Here is a 20,034-nt window from a genome sequence, read left to right as displayed (position 1 = left end):
AATTATGTATAATATTCGCTTTAAGTTTACCGAAGTTTGCGTTCAAAAATTGTTTTTACTATTTGTCATTTTAAGCCAACTACACACACACGCCTACATACACGTGGGTGTGTAATGCAAGCACTAGGGCTGTGCTAACTTTTAAAAGGATTTCAAAACCTTTGTAAAATTATAACTAGTTTAAAACAAGATATAGCGTTAAAGTAGGCAATTTCTGAATAAATATCAAGTATGGAATAATTAAAATTGTATTATTATGAAAAATGTGTGCGTCTGACATTAGGCATAAACTAGACTAAAATTCATAAAATGGATTTTGTGCTGTAAAGTATGAGTTTGTGTATTGTAATGAAAAATGATTTACATTAGAATTATGTATTACTTAATTTCATGTTTCATCTCTGCACTTTAATGCTTCACTAATTTCTTGAAATTGTAACTACATGGCGACCCTTGCCATTTAGCTAACAGTAGTTAACTGTCAGTTAAAAAAGAAAACTTCACTCATCTATACTTTAATTATATTTAATCGCTTAATTTATTTGGTTTTTTTTTTTTTGTTATTTTAGTCAGAACTTAATAATTTAGTTTCTTAAAATAAACTAATCATGCCCTTTAACAATTATGAGTACAACTCTCTTGTTTGATTCTAATAATAATTTGTTCTTGCATTACTAATTTCTAAATACATAGAAGTCTCAACACGCAGTTTTTTGCTGTATATACTAATATAATTAACGGTTAGTGCTTTAGCTGCCTATAGCACAAATTACTTCATCTTGCCGGCTAAACGACACTTTCACTAAACGCTGACAGCTGCTGCTCAATGCCATAACCTTGTTCAAATTAGTTGATGAGGTGTTTGTGTTGCTACTGCCGCTATTGCTGTCACTAAAGAAATAAAATGTGATTAATTATGAATACATATAAATAGGCAGGACTTACTTCATGGGTGACAGCTTCTTGACATCCCACACACGCAAAGTGCCATCGCGACATGCTGACGCCAAATGTCGACCGCCCTTACTCCAGGCAATACTGTTTACGGTGGAAGTGTGGTCTTTCAGTTCGTTCAGCTGTGCGCCGGCGGCTAAATCAAAAATGCGTATTTTGGACTCCTCACCGCCAGCGGCTAACATTTTGCCATCTGGACTAAATGCAATATTCGTAACAGGCTGTTTGCAGTCGGAGAATACGCGCATAAGTTTGCCACTTGTAACACACCACAAACGCACGGAGAGATCCGCTGAGCCAGTGGCGAGGTAATTGCCATTCGGATGAAATGCTATGCACTAGAAGTAAAAAATAAAACTTTTGAACAAATAAATAAATGAAAAAAATCGTCCCATTCACTAACCTCCACATCTTGTGTATGACCAGCATAAGTAATTAGTGGAAATTCACGTTCTAATGACCACAAACGTGCTGTGAGATCCTTTGAACCGGTCGCAACGTACATGCCCACCGGGCTCTCATCGATGCACCAAACTGGATAACGATGACCACGATAGATGTTTGCGCAACCAAAACTTTCGGCACGCCAACTACGTATTGTGGCATCTTTCGAAATACTAAAAATGAGCGGGTAATGTGTGGAGAAGCGTACGTCCGTAACGCCAGCGCCATGACCACGCAACTGTATGCCACCATATTCATTACTAAAATTGGAAATTTTAATATTGTTAATATGTTAGTATATAAATGCAAGAGACAATAGAATGCTTACAATGAATTGCTATCGTATTTGCCAGCTTCGTATTTTCTTTTCCGCCTATCGTTTACGTTTAAGCGCGAATGCTCTCTAACATCCAAATCAATTTGATCCTCAGTCTCAGTTTCTTCGGCGCAAATATTGTTTAGCTCCCAGCGACACACAGAATCGCCAAAGCGTGCGTATAAATTTTTGCCACTACATGTTTGTTGATTTAGTTGCCAGAGTTGTACCACCGAATTATTGAAGCCAGCAACCAGGTGACATTCATTGGCATCAACATGAGCGGCGGAAAGACTATAAGAAAAAAATATTGTACGTTAAAAATTATTTAGATTGGTTATGCATTAGCTATTGCTCTCTCTACTACTCACCCTCTATCCCGATCGGCAAGTTTAATAATGTAGGGATGTTGAACTTGAGTTTTTAGCATTTGCTCTCTACACATTCGCAAAGTTTGCATGCTATCTGTCACTTGTTGAAGGCGAATTTTTTTCATTTCATCTAAAACGTCTTCAGACTTTTCAGTTTTTACCATAAGTTCTTCGGGTGGTTCTTCCGCCTCACGCTTCGTAATCGACCGAACGCTCGCCGCACTGATTTTCGGTTTGACCTCAGCCAAATTATATTTGCTTTCTTCGTCGTCTTCAGTCGCCTCAAAGCCCATAAGTATGTTATCTTCACTCCACTTCGGTACCTCATTATCGATCACGTGCACATGTATCCATGTATATAGGAGATTGAGTATGAGTACATGACCACGTTTCTCCAAGTAGCCACGCAGAGTGTCGACTACCGCTTCGGTAGTGTGTATTTCATATTTGGATGCACGAAAATGTGCCACTTCTTGATCACTTTCGGCCGCCTCCAATTTTGTACAAGCAGACAGTGTTTGTATGAGTTTTATGAAATACATCAGTTCCGGGTCTGTAGGTGTATCATTTGTTGCATTCACAAAACGTATGCTGGTATGTGGAGTGGCATTGTTGGTTTGATCGGCATGTGTGTCATTTGCAACGGAACAGCCATTAATTTTTGTAGGCAAAGGTGCGTCGTAAGTTTCTACAGGTGATACTAATTGTGCGTATTTCTTAAGTAAATCAAATGCAGCTTTTTGTTCGCGTGCTCTCATCAGCTCAACATACAGGTGGCATAGCATGGGCGCATAAAAGCGTCGTAACTCTAAACGTATGAATTCACTTTGTGATTCAACAAATTGTGAGAAACTGTAAAGAATGAATGCACAAAATTTACTTAGAATCTACACATCAGTATGCATGATTGTTCACCAAATATAACTTACCGCCCAAATTGTTGGTCAACAATGTGGTGATTATTCGTGATGCACAGCACATTGGAGAAAGCGAAGGAGTTTCCAGACTGTAAATCAAGATCCAACATCTTTTGTACCATAAATTGTCGCTTATTTTGTAATAGCAGAAAGTCAGATTTACGAAATTTCTCATTACCCTGTAAGAGTGGTTTGGACAGTATTTGTAGTTCATGGTTTTTAATTAAAGTTTTTTTTCGTATATTTACCACAAAACTCTTCTGTTTCAGATAATATCCCAGTGATGTGCGAAACAAGTCATTTTTTGACTTTTTCACTTTGTTGCCACTACTTTTTTCGCCCATTTCTGGCATTCCACATAAAACTTTATAAATTACAGCAATAAATTTACTGAATACAATATATAGTTTTCGCAAGCAAACGTCAAAATTTGCACAGCTGCTGCTGTTGACAGTAAACAGTGAGTCAGAGTTGTATTGATAAGAGGATTGCAAGGTTGTAATAATGGGAACCCAAAACTTTTATTTGTTTAAGAAAACATTTTAAATTCTTTTTTAATTATACTTATTAAAAACTTATACGCAGAAAAACGTGAATAAGAATAAATTGATACGAGTGATTGCAATAAAATTATTTAAATAGGAACGAATTAAGCAGTCATGGTTAAAATTATTTAATATTATAAATTATAGCTTTGGTGCAGTGCATTAATTTGCAAACATGGAAAAACAGCTGACTTTCATATTTTTTTCTTGACATTTATAAAAACAAAAACAATAAATTGCCGATGAACTATTTGTTTACATCAAAAATCAGTTATTAAAAAAAATTAGGCGCTATTAAAAGTGAAATGTGTACGTTGTTTCATTAAATAGACAGTTGTAACATGAATATAAGGAAATAATAATAAATTACTGGTAGTGTTGTCATACAAGCAGAAATATTAATTTATTTCACACTTAGGTAGATTGGCATATTTGCTAAAAAATAGAGAGCAAAATTGTTAGTTTACAAGGCCATAATTCCTTCAACGATAGATCGCTACAGTAGAGGATGATTAGGAGGTAGTTGCTCATTCACTTTTGAACACCCAACTTGTATGTTGATGTTCGAGGCAGTGACAGCGAATTTGTTGGTAGTTCATTTTGACAATCGGTGTGTGAAAGTTGTGTGAATTTTGCAGCTGATTGTTTATTTACAATAGAAAATTTAATTTTTTAAATATTATTAATTTTTCATTAACTAACATAGTTACACGACAATTAAAAAATTACGATTTTAAAATATGTCGACGACGAAGTTTGTAAAAGAATTTTGTGATATTATCGAGTCTTACGGCGGTCGAGATAAGGTAAGCAGTAGTCGCTTAACTGATATCGGCAATTTAATATTAAATTTAAAGCAAATACTATCTTTCCGGATATTAAACTTGCCACGCATTGCGATGTTGGCATAATATAACATGTGGTCTCTACCACCTTCCCAATCAATTGGAAGCTCTTTTCGTGTCAAACTGAACAACAGGTTTTTCCCTTTCGAGACGTGTGCGCATATTTATTGAAAGTGAAATGTGTAAGCATTTGTGCATATGGATGTGTATTAGCTGCATATAGATATGTGCAGCTGTAAGATAAACATGCATATGTATGACAAATTATCAAAACAACGGACCTTGAATTCACCTGCTCCGCTACATTAAAGTAATAATGATTAGAGGACTACTCGTTATGATGAGTTGAATTAACACATCTTTTGTTTTCAAGCCTAACACCTGAAAAGATTCATAATATTGCCTTATTGGTCACAAAACTAAAATCAATTAAAAGTAGCAAGTTTCTGCCTTAATGAGTTAGGTGTGTTTGACTACAATTATATGCATGCGAAGGCACAATGCTATATAAACATTACATTGTGCCCTCGCATGCATACAAGTATAACGTTCTCTGTTCCATGTAGTTTATACCCTGATGCGAAGTGTCGTTTATTGTCAATTGAAATTGTTAAGCAAATACAATATACCTTCATATGTGCATATATGTATGTATGTGTACAAGCATATGTATTTTTGCTCATATACCCATGAACATTTTTAGTTCATTTCGAGAACATTTAAAATTAAGTACACATTTTCTCTTTGTTCTATATTTTATTCCCGAAATCCGGGATGCTATTCTAAATCCCAGCCGATCTGTGTATAATATTCACCTGCATACTATATATAAAGATACAATAAACATCGCTATGTAAACTCTGTAGGATCATGTGGTTTAAATTTAATACACCTCTTTGATTGGCTGATAAGAATTTTTTAGTCATGGTTTTCTTTTTTAAACAATTATTTTGATAATCATATATGCTAAACATTGTTTTCTGATATGAATAGCCGTCTGCAGCGTCACAAAATCACATGTGTCAACTCGAAGTCATATCTTTAGCCACAAACACTTATGGACAAAATAATAGGTGTGATTATTGCTGGTACTTTTTTTCGTTAAATGGTGTTGTAAGTTTCCTTTTTTAAATTGTTATTTTTTTACAATGAAGGCAAATGAGTAGAATGACAAGTTATCATTGGTTCATTAAATTGGGTTGGCCAATAAAATAGGTGTAAGTAATATTTGGAAAAAAATGTGTGGTTATTTCGAAGTATTTTTCACATCAATGCAAGGTTTGGAGTTTTTCGAATATTATATACCTTGGAATATCATCACCTGAAAAGAAGAAATTATTCCATTCAAACGACAGTCCAATCCACGTAAACAGAAGGGACCCGGATTTTTATCCGTCCAAGAACTCTGCCGCTGCAATAAGTGCATGAAGAAGCTATTATGTAGAATGGGTCATAGATGCAACTGAACAGATGTAGAGCGTCGATTAGTAAGAAAATGTGTGTTGAAGGAAAAACGTACAAAGTCATTGCAAATAAGTTTGTAACTAATGCTCTAAAGTTAAAAATGTAAAGGAAACTTTTGGTTTTCCATCTTCAAAACTCTTTCTTTGAGAGAGCAAACCTTCTTGAAAAACACCATTCTGAGAAAAACGAGTTCAAAGATTGGAGTCGCTGCATTCTCCACTCTGTTCGCTTTCTACAAGATACGCTGTAGCGAACGTAATAATTTGAATTTGGATTTCAAAATTTGAGAGAATGCTGATTATAGTGTATACTACCTGATAATGCAACAAAAAAAAAAATCGATTTCTCGAGAATTTTTCCCTGAGACGATCCTTTAAACGATTTCTTAGAGTAAAAGGTATATAATAGAAAATAAAAAAACAATGCTTTGCTTTTTTTTTTTAATTTCATCGTTATTACCACTTGACTGTTACTGAAGAAACATGCATGCGCATGCCACTAATTGCATTGCAATAATGTACGATTCATAATTATCAATTAATATTAATTAATCGATTCTCAAAATGTCAATAGTCAATTTGTAAATTACCGGGACTCATTCATATATTACCATACGATTTTGACAACTGTCTAAATAAAATTATTATTCATTGCTAAGTAATAAATTAATAAACAAATATTTTGAGCAAAATGTTGCGAGAGTATAAAAGCATAGAGCAAAAAGAATTAATATATCCAAAAGTTTAACGTGTTTAGTCAAGCATTAGCGAGATAAGAAGTATTTCTCATAAAGTTTTCTAGATAAGATTTAAAACCCCATTTAACTTTAGTGGCACATTATATATATTGACTATAACAAACTCTCGGAGAAAATGGATTTATCACGCTTGTCTACCGCAAATCATGATATCACTTTTCAATCTCTAGAATGAGTTTGTGAATAAATAATACTGCGAAGTAGCATTTCATTAGGTGCCAAATGATAATTATTAATTTAGAATGCTTAAAAATTAACTTAGTTAATTAAGTTATGGTTTTTTTCACTTTTTTTCGACGTCATTTGAAATTTTTAAGTAAATTCAAATATGTACATAAGTATGTACTTAAGCAATTAAGTGATTAAGCTGTCAAGAAAGGAATCGCGTGCGCGTAAACATTGCGTCCAACTAAATAAACGTTTCTTTCGTGCATAATTGCCTATCTTGTTTACCTTAACTGTTTGGGGGCTTAACTTTTTCCAACTTTTTTCATACAAAATCTATTAATTGTTAATGAATCGTAAGCATTTGGTATTTATTGTGTAAAATGTGCTACTGAATTATTTCTGAACAGTTTGTATAGGAGTTTGTGGGAGGAGTAGAAACCTTATAGACTATAACAGTAATATTTAAATAGCCTATTCTGAGAATGCTTTTTCACACTTAATTATGATATTCAAAACTTGCGTATTCACAAAGGTTCGAATCGAGGTCGACGAAGAAAATTAAATTATAGCATTATTTTTTATGCTAACTTATAAAGTATTTCTTACTAAGGAAAGCAAATTATTTCGGTCAGGTTTTGAAATATCGGTCTGAAATTTTGCGCGCGTCTGTGAATCTGATCAGCATCGCCGATATCGGTTCAATATAGCAAATAGCTTCATAAAAACTAAGCGATGAATAACAAATGCTTTTATGGACACTTTTTTAATTTCTTAGGTTCGCTGCAAGCACAGTTAACGTTTTGTCTTATATCCAAATTGCCTTAAACAAAAAGGGTGTTGAAACTGTTCGTTATTAATTACTAAATACCCATTATGTACGTATATACTCAGAAACTCTGCCGCTTCATTTCAAAGTCCCCGTACTTGGGCTATTTATAGCAATGAAGTGCTATTTACTCAGCATAATAATTAAAAACAGAATACACATAGGGTATTCATAATGTATCGTAAAATCTTAAATTTTTACAATTGTTTATAAAAGTTATTACTGTATTATATACACAAATGAGTTTATTCTTCTTAATTGGCGCAGGCACCACTTACGCGATTATAGCCGAGTTAACAACAGCGCGCCAGTCGTTTCTTCTTTTCGCTACGTGGCGCCAATTGAATATTTCAATCGTAGTCAGGTCCTTCTGCACCTGGTCTTTCCAACGGAGTGGAGATCTTCCTCTGTTTCCCCCGCCGTCATATATCCCATACAGCTCAGCGTTCCATCGAATGCGATATTCGCCGTGGCCAACGCGTAAAGGACCATAAATCTTTCGCAGAATTTTTCTCTCGTAAACTCGAAACGACGACTCATCAGTTGTTGTCATAGTCGAAGCCTCTGCACCATATAGCAGTACTCGAATTATGAGTGACTTATAGAGTTTGGTTTTTGTTCAGTCCGAACTACTCAGTCCGAAGTAGTTGGCAAGAGTTATCCTGCGTTGGATTTCCAGGCTGCCATTATTGGTGGTGTTTACGCTGGTCCAGGATAGACGAAATTATCTACGACTTCACAAGTTATGACTGTAACTGGAAGGGAACAAGATAATTATCCAGGCAAGAATTGTCAATTCGGCACCATTACTTGAAATTACTTCAAGAATGTTGTCTGGCGGTATAGCAACAACAATAGCAACGGAGGTGTTAGTCGATGCGTTATATTATCAGTATTACCATAGACTTCGTAGAGTCTGTAGCCGACTTATCATTATCAAGTAAAGTGCGACCTTGACTTCCCCGACCGGTAGAACAGTCTTCGCCATCTTCGAAGCAGGGTTCCCGGTTAAGTCCATTGTTTCCACTGCTCCTTTATCCCTGGTGTGTGGATCCATGTTTTGTCGAAGCTCATACTTTCAGATAGCATTTTAACAGCGGCAAATACTGTATAGGGTGATCCATTTCGACGTTCCTTACTTTTTTAAAGAAAAAAAAGTACCGAAACTTCAAACTGGGATTGTTTATAATCATTCGAAAGAACATTTTTTGGATTTGCTTTGGAGACTATTTTTTACAAATGTTGGCCGCGGCTACGTCTCAGATTATCCATTCGTTGAGTCTGATTTTCGATGACTCCTTCGAGGATTTCGACTAGTAACTGGCGAATGATGTTTTGCTGTAAGACCTGAATCGAAGCGGGATTGTGCGCATAGACTTTAGATTTTACATATCACCACGGAAGAAAGTCCGTGTGTGTGAATATCACACGAAATGGGTCTCAGCGTTGAACCAAATTTGGCATGAAAATGTCGGATCTGCTTGGAACTTTACAAGAGCCCGTTGAGTGAAGCAATGTCGTTTAGGAAAGTCGAGCGACTTCAGTTCTTGCACAAACTATATTTTGACCCCCAAGTCGTTCTATATGTGAGTCCGAATCGACTCTCCACGGTCTTCGTGTACACTTTGTTGAGCGAAGCTCCCGAAACAAATTCTTTACAGAACGTGATTTTCGCAATAAAGTTGAACGATGTGTAAACGTTGTTAGATGTACATAAGTCTTTCCATGATGAAATGCCAAAAGATACGGCGGTCTTCCAATGGAATATGATGGTCTTTTCACGTTATTATATGTGATATAAATTTTAGAGACATCATTGTTTACCGCAATACTTTCCTTTATTACATGATACCTGAAAACACAAATTTCTAACTTTAATATTGCATGTATATAACATAATTCATAATGCTTGAACTCTAATAAGCCAAACCCTTTAATATAATTGCATTTCAGGTGATGAAAGCACTTTGTTACAGCGCCAAACTTGTCGCCGGCTATCATGCCAAACGTAATCCGGAGTTAGCCAAACGCTATGCCATCACCAGCTCACGTATTTCAGGCGCTCGTGCCACTCTCCGTCTCATCGATGACATTCCCATGATCCAATACGCTTTGGAGTACGGCTTAGGCGAAGGGGAACCAGACCGTCTAATGGCAGTATTGGGGGTCACAGCGAATATTGTGGACTTACTTTATTATCCAATTGAAAAAATTTGTTGGCTGTCGGACAACAATATACTCGATGTAAAAAACGCCGATGCTTGGGATGTGCTTAACTCAACGTTTTGGGTACTTTCCGTTTACTTGAATTTAATGAGGTACGTCGAAGCGACTAATTTAGTTTTAATTACTCAATTTAATGGTATTTTGTATTTATTTAAAATTTTTTTGTTGAATTCATTTTCAGAACAATGCGCAATTACGCATTGAATCAACAAAAGGTGGACGCATCGAACGTTGCTAAGTAAGTAGCTAAATGCAATTACTAACTGAGAGTATATATTTAATGTAGCTATATGCTAGAGATCTTAGAGAAATAGACTTTTGTTATTATAATACTCTATGATTTTGCGGTAGGTTCGGTTTTTAAATTACCGATTTTTTAATTTATGTAATGTTCTCACTATTTTTCTTTTACCCAGCTCTAGTGTGGATGAAAAATTACTTAAAAAGCATCGCCTGGAATTGCTCTCCGTTCTACGGCTCTCACTCGACTTTACCCACGCCGTCAGCACTCTGCCTAGAGGCTACCTTTGGGGCGGAAAGCTGTCTACATTACAAGTGGGCGCGATCGGCACGCTGTCGGCGGCTATTGGCATTTACCAGCTGTTTGCCAAACGACGTTTAAATAAATAAAAAAGGATACTGTTCCTACAGGCACACCTATATATGCCTGCTACTTTGGAAACATATCGCCTTAGCACTACTAACTGTATTTTACATTTACACTGTGCTGTGTATTTGTTGATTTTTATTCCTCAAGTTTTAGTTTAATCCAATTTTGTGTATTTGTGATGGGTAAGCCACCCAGCGCATACAAGAAAAACAAAAGTTGCATTGTGTGTTTACATACATTTTGTACTTGTAAATGTATACTTATGCGTAAAGCATTTACGTCATTTTTATGTGAAGTCAATGTACATAACTCAAAGCAATCAAAGACAGTGCAATATATTCGCCTTCTTGAACGTTTAATCATCGTGTAATAGTTTTATATTATATTATATTAACATGTATGTAAATGTATACAAAAGGATGTGATATGGAAATAATGTTTGTAGGAAAAGAAAGAGTAAAATTATTTTTAAAAATATTATTAAATTGTGTTATTATTATAATTATTTATAATTCAAAACAAAGTTAGCATATTTTGTAAAAACTCGAAAGTTTCTTTATAAGAGATTTAGATCGCGAATTTTTTTTTCAAATAGTTGTAAACGAAAAAAAATCGTTCGTTGAAGTCTTTAAGAATTGTTTCTCAAAGCCGGTGTCAAATTTCATGAAGATCGGTTGAGTAGTTCTCGAGAAACCTTGCCAAGCCACTTCAAAAACACAGTTTCGAAAAAAACGGGTTTAAAAACGCCGCACTTAGCCTAGCTAGCCTCGAGCGCACAAGTTCTCAAGGCTGTATCTCCAAACCTATTACTCCAATCAACTTGAAAATTTAGGACTAGAGGTGTTTTGGAATTAAAGAAGACAATAAAACATTAAATTTCTTGAAACCCGTAACCCCATGTAGCCTCTTAACGTCTGTGAAACAATGCTTTCCGACTACCAGGATGTCAGGAACGCATTATGACTGATTTGGAAGAATAAAATAAGAATTTTAAAATTATGAACAAAGTAAATAATAAATCAAAGGAAGTTCGTAGAATTCAAAATTGTAGGTCTGAATGTACATTGATGCACTGTTTTATTAAATCTAGACCACCTCCTTACTAAGCCATTTGTCGGAAGATATAATAAACTAACATCCATCGTTTTGTATTGGTTGTTTACTGTTACGACCACTCAGATAATCCATGGTTCATCTCTTCAGCTCTGAAGGTAGCGTAGATTGTTGGAGAAGTCTTTAGTAGCATAGTCAAAAGATTTTGAAAGTCTAACGCTAACCGGAACGGATCCAGATTTTTATCAGGCCAGGGTAGTTAATTCGACACCATTCCGCGAAATTCTAAATGTTTTCTGTCGCTCCAACAACTACAACACAGATTGAGTACCTTGGTGTATATTGTACTCAAGTCGAGTCTTAGTAAGTAAGGCACAGCCTTTTGAAATTTTGCGCCGCCGTCGAATATCGTTTTGAATTTGATCGAATTTGGATTTTACACGATTTTTTTTAGTACCCCAAAGCTTACTCCCCGGCGGAGAGATTGCAAATTTTTAAGTGCTCGACCCATTCATTCTCTTATGCTGATTTATCTGTCGTCTAATCTCTAAATTGCGATCCCTTATGAGGAGAGCTCAGCTTTGTTGATACACTTCTTTACCCTAAATTTCGATTGGAGTCTTTGTTTCTCGACAAATTTGGCTTTTAACGGTTGTAGAGAATGTAAAATGGATTTCGAAAATTCAGAAATTAGCTTTAATCTCTCGACTATTACCAGTCTATGTCTGCTATCTGTACACAAATCTCATTTAAAATTATACTCACCTGCCTGCTTAAGCTTGGCTTTAGTGTGAAATATTCTCGTAATTATCTTAGAAGGCGAAACATGTTTTTCGACCAGATGAATCCAAGTAGTACACTTTACATCGGCTGATCGGTGTGATCTCATAAAAGCACTCCTCCACTGAAGAAGCTACATTAACGTTACCATGAAGCTTTTAACACCTTAAATAATCCATCTGAGACCCTGTAAAGTGTATTTGAATTTCTAGGCTGACGAACTGCGTCGATACAGCTATCTCTGTCCCTCTGCATATACCCAATCTACAATTTCTGAGGTATCGAACTGAAAATTTCCATATGTTCATTTCCCCTAAGAAGCTGTCAAGTAAAGTCAATTCTTTATATGGTTTATTTTATTTGTGGCAAGGCTATAATCACCAAATAAATTGTTTAGATCGGATCGCCAAATCTTGGAAAAGACCCATGAAAAGTGGATCGATAAACATCACCTCTTCGTCGATTTCAAAGCTGAATTTACCGGCTATGTTTAAATTTGGTATCCTCGAGAAACTAATACGGCTGTGTAAACTGACGTTGAGTCATGATAAAAGCTCCGTCAGGATTGAGAAGACCTCTCCGAGCCAATCCATATCAAACGAGGTTTCAGACAAGGCGACTCCTCATCGTGTGACTATTTCAATCTCATCAAACAAACAGTCATCGCACTCGCGATTCGGCTCCCACGTCACTATTGACAGTCATAACTTTAAAGTCATAAATAGTTTCCTCCATCTTGGTACCAGCTTTAACACAAAAAACAACGTCAGCCTCGAAAATTAAGGCAGCATAACTCTTGCTATATCGGACTGAGTAATCAATTAAGATGAAACGATGAGCTGTATGAGATATACGACGACATTGATATAGTTCAACCAATTAAGAGGCTGTGGCTACTCTGATTGGGTCATATCGTCCGAGTGGATGAAAGCCTCCACTCCGTTTCAAAGACCAGGTGGAGCAGAACCTGGCTACACTTGGAATCTCCAAATAGCGCCAAACAGCGAAAAGGAAAAACGACTGGCGCGCCGTTGTAAACTCAGAGTAAACTACTACAGAGGAAGATATGTAAATCCCCTAACCCCCAAAAAATAAAATTGAGTCGTGTTGTTTTTGTTTTTTGTTTGTATGTGAATCCTTTATTGGTATACATACTCGTACATTTCAATTTCAACTTATAATACAGGCGCATATGTATATTGTCATACTCATTTAAATATTACTTCATATATATTTATGTATATATATTTTGTTAGTTGTCTATTTACTTGATTTGCCATATTACTATTCACTTCCGTTTGATTACAATTTTGCATTATTAAATTGTTATATAACTGCATTAATTTGTTTTAGAATATTTTATGCTTTAAATATTTCATGCACTTGTTTGTCTGTTTGTATATGATTTGTGTTGGCGTGTTGGTGCGCAGGGCTATTGCCTTTTATTTATTGTTCATTTTCATTTTGCTACATTTCTTTGTGATTTTTTGATTTATTGATGCGTTGTTGTTGTTGTAAGCAGCTGTAAAATTTTGTGGTCAATTACTTTTTGAAAGTTTCTTTTGTATTGTGTGTATGTGTGTATGGGAATGGCTGTGAGATAATTTCTGCAACGGCGCTCGCTTGCAATACACACATATATATTGATTGCGTATGTTTGTATATAATTAGCTATTGTTGTTTGTATTCTTATATTTTTAACTAAATTTTAATTATTATTTTCTTTCATTTCGATTCGTTAAAATTGCATAAATATTGTATATGTATGTATACTATATGTGTGTGTATGTTTGTTTAAGGTAAGTAGTTATGCATGCCTTGTATATAACTTTCCAATCGATTTCTGGTTTTCTTCTACGAGTATATGCAGTCAGCTGATTAAAGATATTTGTTTTTTTTTTACTGTTTTGAAGCATTTTTCGTATTGCTTGTTTCGATTATTACTTCTTTAAATTGTTTATAATCCTATCTACATTTCCCTTATATTTAGTTAAATAGATTTTTTTCTTGCATATACGGATGTGCGTACATGTATGTACATATCTACCTATCTATGTGTGTAATTATATATTTTAGTGAATATGTTTTACTTTATTCTAAGCAGCATTTGTTCGATAATTGTTGCCTTTGATTAATTTACTAAGTGTATTATTCTATTAGGAAAAAACAAAATATTTAAAAATAAATGTCAGGTTTTATTCGGTCAACGAGAACCCACACTTTACAATAAGAACAATAATTACACTACTCAACAAATCTGAGAGAAAAATTTGCGACTGATGTGCCAAGAGGTCTATGTGGTATCTGATGTGTCCGGTTACGAATTCGAGTTCAAAATTGTTTTATCGTGCACTGCTATTTTTGAAATATTATTAAATAGTGGTGGTTTAACCACCAGGACTACAAAACAAAAAATTCTACATGTTGGAAAATTTTTGCTATCATTTTCGTGGTTTAGCAACACAAAACTAGCAATAAACAGTATCTAACATCACAGTCGCAAAATTGCTGTAAACTAGTGTAATTTTATTATTAGGTTGGACCAGGTTAGACGGCTTTTTTCGAACTTATAAATTAGCAAAACGCTTGGGAGCCAATTTTAATTAAAATTAAGTATTGACCTCCCAAACGGGGAACAGTCAAAAAGTGTTGAGTTCTTTCCACCTCATTTTCTTCCCTACAACTTCTGCAGATGGCGTCTGTTAAGATTCCCAGCCTTACAGCATGGAGGCAAATAGGGCCAATAATGGCCGTTTAAAAGTCACACCAAGTCAGCCTTTCCTAATTAACTCACCAGCTTTACAATTTCCTACGATTCCTCTGTGTGTCTCATATCAGCCTTATCAAATATTCTATTGATAGCGAAGTTAGTGATAAACTTATTAATTTATTTCTCAATGCCAGCTGATGATTTTGTAGACTTTATAGATGGAAGCTCCATCTGAAACACTCCACAAAAAGTTACTCAATTATTCAGAATTTCCAGTTGCCCGTTGTTTGAAAAATGCGAGACGATGGGCTCCGTTGAGACTTTCACGAATATAATACCAGGTTATTGACTAAAGACTGCTTTCGAAATTCCTTCCTAAATTTTACTTATTTGAGAGACTTATCGAAGGTGTTGATTGCCTCTATGTAAGGAACGTTAAGCTACTTTTTGTAGGACCCAATACTTCGTATTGATAATTGTACTTAGATAATCTATATTGATATTTCAAGAAGATCATTAAAATGTAGCAGCCTTAGCTGAGAGTGTACACGAAAACGATGGAAGGCCGATTCGGCGCTTTTCGCAGCAACTTGGACAAGCGACATCGCTTTCCTCTATGGGCTCTAGGAAAGTTCCAAGAGGATCCGTTGTTTTCGAAACAAATTTTGTTCAGCGATGGGGCCAATTTCTGGCTCAATGCGTATGGAAACAAGCAAAATTGCCGGATTGGGGACGAAGAGCAATCTGAAGAGCCTCAAGACTTACAATTTCATACAGGAAAAACAAGTAATTTTTGTGGTTTGTGGGCCGGTGGAATCATCGCGCCATGAACCGACTATTTGATGCCTGAGATTGAAGCTCGTGACTTCCCACACAGCGATTGGCCAAGATCGTGTAATATCACATCGTTAGACTTTTTCCTGTAGGGATATGTAAAGTCTAAAGTCTACGCGGACAATCTCGATTCTATTTTGACTTTGGAGTAAAACATCACGCGTGTGATACCAGTTGAAATGCTCGAACAAGTCATAGAAAATTGGACTCAACGGATGAACCATCTGAGATGTAGCCGCAGCCAACATCTGAAAGAGATAATCTTTAAAAAAATAACTGGAAAAGAATGTTCTTTCGAATGAAAATAAACATTCCCTATTGAATTTAAAGTTTCTGTATTTTTCTTTAAAAAAGTAGGAAACCTCGAATTGGATCACCGTTTATTAGGAAAAAGTCGCGTGGTCACCGTTCACTCCTTGCGGCTAGGCTGCAACATAATACTCGTATGTCATGTGTGCGTTATCGGACCACGGGCGTGCGTCAATGTTAAGAAGAAGCGGTTGTGTACGGAATTGATATATCTAAATTAAGGATTTTTTAACACCCGGTTGACTTTATAGTTTATATACTTGTAAATATATAGAGGTACCATAATGCAACTCAGAGGGAAATTTTTCCAAGTATTTGATATTTATCGAAAAAACCCCCAGAAGATTTTGCTACAGAAGTAATTAACTGGGGACATATTGATCTTGTCACTGACCGTTATTCGGTCTTAAAACAGGTTTCTATCTACGACCTTATAAATATTCTGAGTATCTTAAGAATACAGTCTACATGAGTTTACATTGGATAAGATCACTGTTAACTAAACGGCTGGTACTAATAGATTAAAGGGATATCTAGAAAGAAATTAAAGACATGTATTTTTTCATATTTCTATAGATAAACTTTCAAAAATAACATACTCAAATTTTCGATCGATCTCAAATATTTTTCTAGCTGCAGTTTGCTAAAGTGTTATAGCTCAGTTCAAACAGCTCCACCAGTTTATCTTCAAACACGTTTTTTTTTCGAATTTGCTCCAGTGATTACTCGGAGACAAATCATTTCAACACTTTCCGATTTGTTTTGCATGTTCTTTATTTAGCCTGCCCTACAATGACTTATCTTTTGATCCGATCAAGATCGAGTTTTTCTAGACCAAATTACCACAATTTTGGTTAAATTCCACTTTCAAAAACGCCGGTGTCATAACTGCACGTAATACTGACATAGCCAGATGAAAACTAACGCAAGTTATGCTGCGAATACACATATGGTATGGTTAGACTCACACGGTCTATGTGTAGCCGCGGAAAGAACTGATCCTGCTTATTAGGAAACACAGAAACTATCCAATAAGAAAAATATTTTTTTTTACAAAATCAAAATTAGCAAAGAGTAGTAGAGAATAAAACAATTGATAATAAAGTAGTTAGTTTTTAATTCTCAAAAAATCTTTTTTTTCATTAGGCAGTCACACTAGCCTTAACTTCAGAACAGCACCACTCGAGCCCTGACTGATCCATTACAAACCTTGCATATATTTAACATTAAATATTGAGAGAAAGACAATATATGTAAGTAGGAGCAGGTTTAGAATAACTTTTCAACTACGAGATGATAGAATTTTGAACACTGAAGCAAAAAAGCTAATATTCATTGTCTAAATTTGAATTCTACGAAAAATGTTAGACCCATGAAGTAAAAGTAGGCTTATTATTAAAACAATTTTCTGAAGTTTTTTTGTATTAAGTATAAATAATTATTTATCGTGTATAGCTAAATGGAAATCCAAGTAGAGGTAATTTTTTCGAAAGCATTTTTTGACAGAGCATGCGTGAGTCGTGTCAAGCAGTCATGTTTTTCCACAATACATTTGCACTTTCTGTGTTTTTTCAAAAAAGTAGAGAACCTCGAAGCAGGCCACAAGTAAGATATACTAAATTTCAAAAAAAAAAAAAAAAAAAAAAAAATTGATAAAAATATAATTTCGCATGTATTAAAATAAATTACGGCACTAACTTTCATTTACTTTTTTTAAGTTTGTTTTCAATATTTTCCACTTGTCTCAACACATTGCTGCATCTTGCATTTGATAAATTTCGCTTATTCATACATACCTACTTGTATACCCATACAGTTTTTTATGTATAGTAGGTATATACATGAATGTATGTGTATACTTTTATGTTTGCATGTATATACTTGTGTGTATGTATGTATATAGTGTTTAAAGCTAAAGCTTACTTTAATTATTAGGCAATATTTTCATATTTCATATTGTTTGTATTAAATATTTGTTGTTAGTATTCATATATATGTATGTATGTATATGCAATTATAAATACATCTAAATTTAATTGCTAGTATTCATTCATCATAATTACATTATTCAATTACTATATTTATATATGTATGTGTGTATAAGGTTCTTTAGTATGCATGTATGTATGTGTTATTTGTAATTAGTAGTACTTATCGGAAGCTATTTAAAATGGCACTGCAGTAATATTTTCATGTAAGGTGGGAAAACAATTAGAATATATATGTTCTTTTGCTTTTTATAACTTTTATTTATTATACTCTTGTCACTTACTTGCGAATGTCAGCATCATTAAACATGACCATCATTATCATAATGATCATTACGATAATCATAATTATCATTATGTTCATTGTGATCATCATTATAAACATCATTATCATCAGCATCATCATCAATATCATGATAATTATCATCATGTTCATTATTATCATCATTTAAAACATTATGATCATGATCATTATCATTAGCATCATGATTATAAACATCATTATCATCAACACCATCATCATTATCGTGTTCATTACCATCATCATCTAAAACATTATTAAGATCATTACCACGATCATAATTATCATCATCATTATAAATATCATCCGCAGCAACATCATCATGATTATCATGATAATTATCATCATGTGCATTATCATCATCATTATAAACATCATTATCATCATATTCATTATTATCATGATTATAAACATTATTTTTATTAACATCATCATCATCATTAGTGCTAGCTTAAAAAGCTTGCTTATGGTTCAAGCTGTCTTTCTTCAATATATGTATGTATGTATCTATGTTTGATTTTACTTATTTTTTTGTTTTTATTTTTAAATTTACATACATGAATTTTTTTTATTGTTGTATAATATTTTTTAGTATGAAAATAATTTTGTTGTTGTTATCTGTAACATTTCTACACGCTCTGACATACCCTGTCCTTTCCAAAACATTTAGCGGCTCATCAAGTCATTTAAAATGTACATAGTGTGTATGTATTTGTGTGAAGCGATTTATTTTTAATAGTATATGTTTGTTTGTATGTAGTGGGGTATGCATTCACTGCCCGCTAGGCAGCGTTGAAGCCTATCTTAAGGGTTAGATAAATTTTGCTGTTTTCTCCTTTGCTGCCAAAATGTGAGTTAAAAAATTTACGATACTTTTTATAAGATTCTTCAGCCAGTCTATTTGCATACTTTGCTTTCGAAATTTATATTAATAAATTTTTATTATAAAACAATTTACTTTGTTTTCGAAAAAATTGTCCCTCAAGATTGTTATTTTTTTATACATATGTATGTATTTAAATTTTTTCCCATTTGATATAAGTATATATATATATATCATGCATTTCTCATGCGCATTTCTTAATTATTTCATTAAAAGTGCTTCTTTATGCTCAAGTTCTAGTTAAAAGTTCTTTGAATTCGCATTAAAAATGTTTGGTTAGTATTTTAGTTAGTTTAGTTAAGGTTGTCGGTATCGGGTCAATTAATATATGTATATAAGTTAGTATTACGGTTGAGTAAATAGAAGCAGTTATAGTGGGGTACATACAGTTGCAGCATGCGCGAACAGTAATATGTATGTATATATGTACATATACATATATAAGTAGCTGTACTTTTTGATTTAAGGTAATAAGTATTAAAGGTTCTTTAGGCAGGTAGGTTTGTATGTATGCGTTTTAAGGTTTAAGGTATATTATTATAATAAACTTATATATGTGTGTGTATGTATATTTAATAGCGTAAATATTTGTATGTATTTAGTAGGCATGTAGGCATTTGGATATTTAGATATTGTATTTGCGAACTTGAAGCATTTTATCATTGTCAGGCAGTCAGGTGTGAACTGCTTATAATCATATACATATGTATATTATATATCTAAATCTATATAG

At 34.2% G+C, this 20,034-nt stretch overlaps 2 protein-coding genes across 5 annotated transcripts; one reads left to right on the top strand and one right to left on the bottom strand.

The window, feature by feature from the left end:
• Positions 1-59: 59 nt before the first annotated feature.
• LOC108977706 (TAF5-like RNA polymerase II p300/CBP-associated factor-associated factor 65 kDa subunit 5L) lies at positions 60-3,355 on the bottom strand. The gene is made up of 7 exons (XM_018947544.1): positions 3,251-3,355; positions 3,015-3,181; positions 2,086-2,937; positions 1,727-2,008; positions 1,358-1,658; positions 946-1,292; positions 60-891 (listed from the first exon to the last, which is right to left on the bottom strand). The coding sequence occupies exons 1-7, from the start codon at positions 3,353-3,355 to the stop codon at positions 750-752; spliced, it is 2,196 nt and encodes a 731-aa protein (XP_018803089.1). The 3' UTR covers positions 60-749.
• Positions 3,356-3,790: 435 nt separating this feature from the next.
• LOC108977707 (peroxisomal membrane protein 11C) lies at positions 3,791-10,923 on the top strand. 4 transcript variants are annotated; one of them, XM_018947547.1, is made up of 5 exons: positions 3,805-3,856; positions 4,254-4,353; positions 9,561-9,925; positions 10,015-10,071; positions 10,250-10,923. In XM_018947547.1, exons 2-5 carry the CDS (start codon positions 4,288-4,290, stop codon positions 10,461-10,463), a joined length of 702 nt encoding a protein of 233 aa, XP_018803092.1. In that variant the 5' UTR covers positions 3,805-3,856; positions 4,254-4,287; the 3' UTR covers positions 10,464-10,923. The 4 variants fall into 4 exon arrangements, with proteins under 4 accessions (XP_018803093.1, XP_018803092.1, XP_018803091.1 ...); XM_018947546.1 differs by having other exon boundaries at positions 3,841-3,919; XM_018947545.1 differs by lacking the exon at positions 3,805-3,856 and adding an exon at positions 3,865-4,157.
• Positions 10,924-20,034: the final 9,111 nt, after the last annotated feature.

The sequence above is a fragment of the Bactrocera latifrons genome, unplaced genomic scaffold, assembly GCF_001853355.1.
Source record: "Bactrocera latifrons isolate USDA-ARS-PBARC rearing strain unplaced genomic scaffold, ASM185335v1 scaffold_94, whole genome shotgun sequence".
Classification (NCBI taxonomy): Eukaryota; Metazoa; Arthropoda; class Insecta; order Diptera; family Tephritidae; genus Bactrocera; species Bactrocera latifrons.
This window is presented reverse-complemented; position numbering and strand designations above follow the sequence as displayed.